Source organism: Pseudopipra pipra, chromosome Z, assembly GCF_036250125.1.
Source record: "Pseudopipra pipra isolate bDixPip1 chromosome Z, bDixPip1.hap1, whole genome shotgun sequence".
NCBI lineage: Eukaryota > Metazoa > Chordata > Aves > Passeriformes > Pipridae > Pseudopipra > Pseudopipra pipra.
This window is the reverse complement of record NC_087581.1, coordinates 53,662,035-53,669,772: the sequence shown is the minus strand read 5'-3', so window position 1 is coordinate 53,669,772 and position 7,738 is coordinate 53,662,035. Positions and strand designations below refer to the sequence as shown.

The 7,738-nt window shown below is 45.9% G+C and overlaps 1 protein-coding gene across 1 annotated transcript in view; it reads left to right on the top strand.

The window, feature by feature from the left end:
• Positions 1-2,136: 2,136 nt before the first annotated feature.
• RORB (RAR related orphan receptor B) overlaps positions 2,137-7,738 on the top strand; it is a 143,894-nt gene continuing 138,292 nt past the window's right edge. The window contains exon 1 of the mRNA XM_064642886.1: positions 2,137-2,594. Within this exon, the coding sequence (XP_064498956.1) occupies positions 2,588-2,594 (7 nt within the window). The 5' untranslated portion in view covers positions 2,137-2,587. The remainder of the gene's footprint in view (positions 2,595-7,738) is intronic.

Below are 7,738 nucleotides of genomic sequence, written 5' to 3'. Positions count from 1 at the left end.
AAATAGCCATTGCCTCCTCTTGAAATTTATCTGCATTTTCTTCCTGCTGCTAGCAGAGTATCCAGTAGGGAAAAAAAAAAGTGTCCTAGTTGCAATACACCAAGTAGATGGAATCTCTGCTCTCTCTCCCAAGTTGCTTTTCTAAAGCCACAAGCACTATTCAGGAGCTCATTAATCTTTCACTTAAATTCCATATTAGATATTAGGTAAATTATACCTATTATGAGACGAGATGAAGATCCCATACTTCTTAACTTGCTTTGCAAAGTGATGTGTGAAAGTTGTTTTATTGCAATTACCTCAGAAACTTTTGAACATGATGAATGGGTTGAAGAGATGGCTGGTGGGAAAATCCACAGAAGAGAGTCCCGGGGGCAAGCCTGACTGCTGCCAACCACATCTGCTAAAATCCCAATTAAAAAGAAAATATGCCACTGTAAATTCCTGGTCTTGTGAAGTGTGAAGATGGAGAACACGTAACTGATATTGGAAGATATGCTGATATAAGTACAGTAAAAACCAAATATTTGGTAAGAGTTTCTGGATGAGATCTTAAGAAAATGCCCTACATGAGTATTAACAACTTTGCATGCAGTATATAAAATGCATAAATGCAATTGTGAAGAATAAAACCCCCGTCTAGTATCTGAAGAATTAGGGATGAATTTTTTTTATTTTTAACTGACCGTCTTCACTACAGTGGATGCAGTTAAAATTCACCACGGTTCAGGTAAATCTAGACGTTTTCAATACTGGCAGAGCTGATTCTTCATGTCTGTCTCAGTTTCAGTTCAAACAGGTGTTTTCAAAGAGGCTAATCACTAGAACTGCTTCCTCTAAACCTGTAACCTTGTTTCCCAGAAATAAAATGTTGCAAGTTTGCACTATGAGTGGACACTTCACTTTGCCTCTTTCCTAAAATAAATCTTAACTTTTTCAGAACAAAAGAGATCTTACCTTTGATCTCTTGCATAACAGATCTAATAGAACTTAGTCTGATAATTCATGTAGGAAAGAACAAATCTATTTTGGCAGATCCATATTTAACTTAAGAGTATAAAAAATATAACCCATTTTATGAGGTCGATATTAATAATTTTGTATGGATATACTTCAGTTAAATCAGGGGTTTTCTTTTTCATTTTAGGCTTGGAGTTAGGAACTGTGAACCTTGGTACCAAGAACTTGTTTTTAAGATGATTCACTGAGATGTGCTGTGGTTGTGTTGCATGATTTACCATACAGCTGAAAAAAACTCAAAATCATAAAAACCAACAACACCCCCCGGCCCCGACCCCCCAAATTGAAAAGCTCCCGGAGTTTTGGAGGGGTTGTTTGGTTGGTTAGTTTGGCTTCTTGTTTTCTTTTGTGGTTTTTGTTTTTTTGTTTTTTTTTTGTTTTTTTTTTTTTTCCATGGGGGAAAACATCAATTAATAAGAGAGGGAGTTTTAAGTTATGAAAAAGTCCTGCTGCCTGTGGAACAAACCCGTTTCTGCAGAACCTTTTGCTAGTCTTACACAGGGAAAACAAACTGCTTTCGACGTCCAGATTGGCTCTTTAATGAGAAAATGACTCACCACGAAACTTTCCCACTCTCGTCGCAAAATGCGGCTCCCCGATGATGGTCACGGCGGGGAGAATGAGCGCTTTCATCTTTCTCCCCGGAGACACTGCCTCCCCACTAACAACGGCACACGAGGTGATTGATTTTCTGCGCCAGTTACTTTTCTCCACAAACTCCAGATCTCCGCAGACCAGACTCATTTCTGATTACCACCACGCCCAGCTTCGGCTGCCGGACAAGACCCGCCAGCGGCCAAGAACTCCCAGGGGGAGCAAAAGTTTCCGCGAACGGGTGGTGAGGGGCGGGCCAGCGCGGCGCGGAGTCCCCGGAGCCGCGCACACCCTGCGCGGCCGGGGCCGGGGCCGGGGCCGGGGCCGGGGCCGGGGCCGGGGCCGGGGCCGGGGCCGGGGCCGGGGCCGGAGGTGGCGGCGGCGGCGGCACACGGGGCCACCCGCGGCGGCGGTGCCGGGCGGGCCGCGGCGATTGGCGGCGGCGCTGACAGCGGGCGGGGCTGTGCCGGCGGCACCGCCCACCCCCCGCTATAAGCCGCTTTGCCGCTTTCTCACTGGGTCTCATTTTCTCTCCGCGCGTCCCTGTGGTTGCGCAGTGGAAATCCGCACCGGGGAGCTGCTGAGGGGCGCCGTTGTCATGTGAAAGCGCACATGCTCTGCCATCCACGCGCACCCCCCTCTCTTCTGCCTCCGCGTGTTTTTCCTGTTTTTTCCTAACGTAACTCCTTTCCTCCTCCTCCTCCCCTGCTCAGCCACCCGCCGCCGCTCCGCCGCCCGGGCGACCCCCGCAGAGGCTCCCCGAGGGCAGTCGCGGGGCGGCCGCCCCGGAGGATTGCGCCCGGTGGCGGGCAGCCCGCGGAGCCGCGCCCCGCGGAGCCGCCCCGGAGGTATGGTTTTCCCGGCAGAGCAGAGCTGCGGCGGCTGCCGCCTTCGCGGGTGTTGAGACGGGATCTGTGCGGTGCGGCTCCCGGGCTCCCAGCTTCATGACTGCGCGGAGCGGGGAGCCAACACCATGCGAGGTAAGCGGGCCGGGGGGGGGGGCGGCTCTTTTTTGGGAGAGCTGCTGCGGAGGGGGCTGGAGAGAAGGTTTCGTGCTGGAGGAGACGGTCCGGGGGAGAAAGTTGATGGCTCGCACCCGCCTGCCGGCGTGGCTGCTGGCGGCGTGATCCCCGCACCCGCGGGGGCCGCGACACAGCCCAAGGTAGAGGGTGGGTGGACACCCCCTACGTACCTGCGCTAGGTAGCCCGGCGCAGCCCTGGCCCGTGGCGGGCGGGCAGGAGGGTGGTTGACAGTATCCGTGCCGTGAAGTCCCCATTTACAGCCGCCCACGGGGCGCGCTGGCCCTCGGCAGGTGTCCCGTACGGCAGAACCCTGCAGCTTGGTCACGGGTCACTGTCATCACAGAGAGAGATTTTCCCTTCGCTCTGCAAAAGTTTTTACTTGGACTTTTTCGCTGGCATAGCTTTATTCCCCAACCGGCATGCCGCCTGGGGATCCCCATTCCCCATGGCTTGCTAATTGGGCGGGAAGGGTTCCGCTGCCCGGGAACCCCCTCCCCGTGCCCGCAGGTCTCTTCGGCCCCCCACCCTGTGCCGCCTGCGCAGCCCTGTCGTGAAGGGCAGCCTTACCCGCTGTGGGTCCCGTAGGAGAACAAACACACAGCATCCTCACAGACGGGACACCTTCAGGAATGGAGAGCTGCTGGGCTGCTTGTCCTCTGGGGCTGGAGGAGGGGCTGCATGCTGCTGCCGGGCGCCCAGGTGGGTGTGGAGGGTTGCGGAAGGCGTGGGAATGCGTTGTTTCCATGTCTCCAGAGCCAGACTCTGCTGGGGCCCCATCTCCGGGTCAGGCGACCACCGGCACCGGGGCGAGAACAACCCCTGCCAGCCTCGGGCATCCGCGGGGGTTGCACAACTCCTCCGCCCCCCATCTTCCACATTCCCTTTTATCGCCCAGTTCTTCTGGGCGGCTGCTTGCCTCACCCCTCGGCATGGTACAGGGACAAAAAGTAGTCTCTATCGGGGTCTTGGAACGGAGGAGAAGGCCTTACGAGGAGAGGGACACCCTCCGGGTTGACAGCGACATCGCGGGCAGATTTCCTGGGTCTCCGGTTTGCTTTAATGACTGGAGACGCGCTAGAAAGAACTTCTAGTTAAGATTTCAGCTTTTGGGATGCCAGCTACTGTGAGAGCGTGCGTTAACAGCTCTAACAAATCACGTGCGCCTGTAATTTGCTTTCAAGAAATTGTAACTGTGACATTTGTGCAGATCAACTTAAAAAGCCTTCTTTCCCCCAGCTTTCTTAGGGTGTTCGCTGTGGGCCATCTGGCAGGAATTTGTTTAACAGTGTTTTTCTTAGGAGCAACAGGAAATTGAGAGAAAACGCTCAATTCTGTAAAGCGGCCTCTATTGCAGCTTTGCTGCTTGGGCTGGTGTTTTTCTTCTTGTTAGAGAGTTTGTTTTTTTTTTTTTCTTGGTGTTCTTTTTTTGTGTGGTTTTGTTTGTTTGTTTCGGGTTTTTGTGTCTTTTTTTGTTTTGTTACTGTTGCTGTTGTTTGTGGGATTTTGGGTTTTTTTTTTGTGGTTGGTTTGGTTTTTTCTCCTCCCCTCCCTAACGCTGGAGCTCCTCCAATGCAGGTCAGTGGGGGTTATTTTCGAAACGAGCCCACCCAGTGCCCCCTGGGCAGGAGCCATGTCTCCTGTTTTTGTGGGCAGTTTGTCCACCTGAGCCACAGCGCCCAAGCTTTTCCTCCCCCACCTCGGGTCAGCCCGTTCTGTGGAGTGCAGGATACCCTCTTGGCAAGGGTGAAGTGAAATGTCCTCCCTCTTCTCTGACCTTTTCCTTTTAAACAAGGCCTAGGATGGCCAAGCGGTGCTGGGCAGGGAGAGGGAGACAGATCTCGTTGCAGACCTGGCAGCATCGTTTGTGGGACGTGCCCCAGCACTGCCACCCCTTAACCTGTGCTATCACCTAATGTTCGTGAAAAGTTGTAGCTCTGGCCCTAGAATGCAAATTTATATTTGCATTAAATATTTATGCTTGCTCAATAGGGAATTTACAGGTGGGGGAGAAGGGCTGGGATAGAGGGAGGAGAAAACAACAAACATGCAACTTTCATCTTTGTACAAAACTCACGTGCAAGAGGTTACTAAACTGATGCTTTGCATCATCTTTAAATTGACATGACAGTAGTGCTTGACCACCCTCTCAAATGAATAAGAACATTGTATGTTCATTGAGCATCTGTCCATTGCATTTGTGGCTTTCCAAATAAAGGAAATTAATGAGTATCACAGTTCACTGATTGTGAGCTGTGATTTTGTGCTTTTAGAGAACTGTAAGCCTTCTTGCAAAGGTGTAGTTGTTTTGTTGTTGGGTTTGAAGGAGGAAGCTCTCTGTCTTGTACATGTGAGCTCTTTCTCCAAACTTTCCCAGCTGAGCTGCGATCCTTCCAAGGTGCAGTTGGATGCAGTCAGTGCAATGTGCCTGGGGTGTATGGGCACTGCTGTGTTTCTTACCCACCCCACATTGAAATGGAGACCAAAGAGCTTCTGAAAATACCCAATTTACTGCCTGCTGCATCCCAAAGCACTGGACAGTCACAGGGGCTGTCAATCACCCCATCCCGTGGAAGCACAAGTAGCTTTGGGGTAACCTCAGCTATTGTGCCTGTACATTACAGTCATTGGTCATGTCCCATTGGTCATGTCCTATCACAAATAATAATTTTCTGTACTTCAAATTTTGATTTAAATCCTCTTGAGCATTCATAGGCATGCTGCCTTACATCAGAACAATGTATAGGAGACTGAGCATTTGTTGCTTTGGAGCTCTCATTGGATATTTCCCTCTGAACTGGAAATGGGAGGTTTTGGAGTTGATAACTTTTTTACCTCTATTTTATAAAGGCAAACATAGGTATAAAATAAACTTACAATGAGCATTTGTCACAGTCTTCCTTCCATCTGTCCCACTTCTGAAAGCATCCTGTGAGAGAGTTAAGAGCACAGAAGGTGTACTTCACTATATTTTTTAGAAAAAGAGGACAGAAAATGCACTAAAATTATTGTGCTGTTTAACTAAAAAAAGAAATTTATTTTTTTCTTGCAATTTAATTTTTGTTAAACTGATTTGTAAAGTTTAAAGCTATTACAAGTTAGTCAATTCTGCATATAATGCATCTGATATGCAAATATGGAAAAACCACTGTGGCAAAAAACCAATGTCATAACACCCACTTTTACTCTGGGAACATAGTACCTGTACATACACAAAAGCCAAGTTTGTGGTCTCAACAATTTGAATCGTGAAAGTGACATTAAACTGGTCATACCCAGGTACTCCATTATTGAAAAAGTAATATTTAAACTTATAGTTGGAAATCATACTAAAAAGCTTTATATTTTATGTTTTCAAGAAAAGGCACTCCACAAAACCCTGAAGCCAAGGTATTTGAGCAAGTTTTTCTGTGTAGTTTTCTCTTGTTGGTGTCAGGAATGAGAAATAATACGTTATATGATGTTACATAGTTACTCTATTTTTTTAGCATCACTAAAATATTTGTAAGGAATTAGAAAAGTGTGATCAAACAAATCCTATCTGCAATATTTTGAGAGAGCTTATTAAGTAACATATACAAATAGTCTGAATAACTAAGAAAGTTCTCCTTAATTGAATAAATGAGTACCTGAAATCTTTATAAACTCATTAACTCAAAGGAAAATTATTTCACAAGTTATTCCAGGAAAAGTAAATGCAACTCTATTTGGAATATGTAACATTAATATCCTGGAATATGTAACATTAATATCCTTAAATATGTCAATGAACACATTGACTATTTAAAGAAAATATGATAAGGGAGAACTACTGATTTTGACAGACTTAAGACCTTACCCCACCATAGCAAAACCTATTTGTCATCAAAGTGTAGTGCATCCAGCTAATACTAAACTGAGTAATGTTATTTGACTTCACTGAGACTCCTTGATATGTGATAGAATACAAGTTTCTGGTGTCAGGCTTTTGCAGGTAAAATTTTAATAAATGTCAGTAAATGCTTAGAAAATCATGAGTCAGTAATAAACTGTTACTGCGTCAAAAATACAAACATGTGCAGTCAATATACACCTCTCTAGAATGAACAAAAATTAAACCAGAAGCCTGAGAACTTATTTGTACCTCAGCAATGCTTTTACTTTACTTTTCATCATACTTACATTCCAAATGATATCTTCCATTATCTTAACCGTTGGGGGCAGGAGTGAAGTACATAATGAAATTTCATCAAAAGAAAGCTATCTGATTTAATACCATTAGAATTTTTATCATATAATTTTTTTTAATGACAAAATTGTTTTTCATAGAAAAAAATCTGGTGGCTGTTAACTTAACAACTATGAAAATATCACGTTCATTGGCTGGAAACAATTTCTCTTTTGTAATGTGGAAAATGTCAGGTATCCACCATTGGTCCTTTACAAATATCGTGAGAAGCAGTAACTTGGTATGATTGTCCAATTTAACAATACAGTCATGATTTCAAGTAGAGGTCATTAAAATTGTGTTTTGTGGTTAAAAACTGTTAGCGGCATTTGGGGAGTAAATCTTTCAGATGGAAATAACCCATACGTTCTGAGTAAGCAAGAATTCTGGAAGTCATAATCTGTGTTAAAAGCATACTTGTGCTAATTCGTGGAAAGTCTTCAGCATGGTGTCAAAGGTATTGCTGTATGTGATAGTGACATATGCCTGTTCAGAAACATATGGATAAAGTGTACCTTCAGTCTACTGAGTGTTATTAATTGGTTCAAGGAGCTAGGATTGCCTTAGTGCAGGCATTGGTTACCTGATAAAGGAAAACGAATCAAAGGAGAGAAATATTCCCAAGCAATCCAAGAAATCCTTTTCCCATCTTTCAAGCAGTGCAGTGAATTCACAGAAATCAAGGTCTGTGCTATGAAATTGAAGAATGTATGCTTTGTAGCTGAAGATGCGCAGAGGAGCAAATATTGATGGAACTAATCATCAGCTGAATAGAAATGAGTTTCATCAGTGCAACAGTATAATGGGTTATGTTAACCAGCCCTCTTGTCCATATGCTGCCCTTTCAACCCATGACCCTGTCCATTTCGCTTTTAATGAGGGAAATCACAGGTGTTT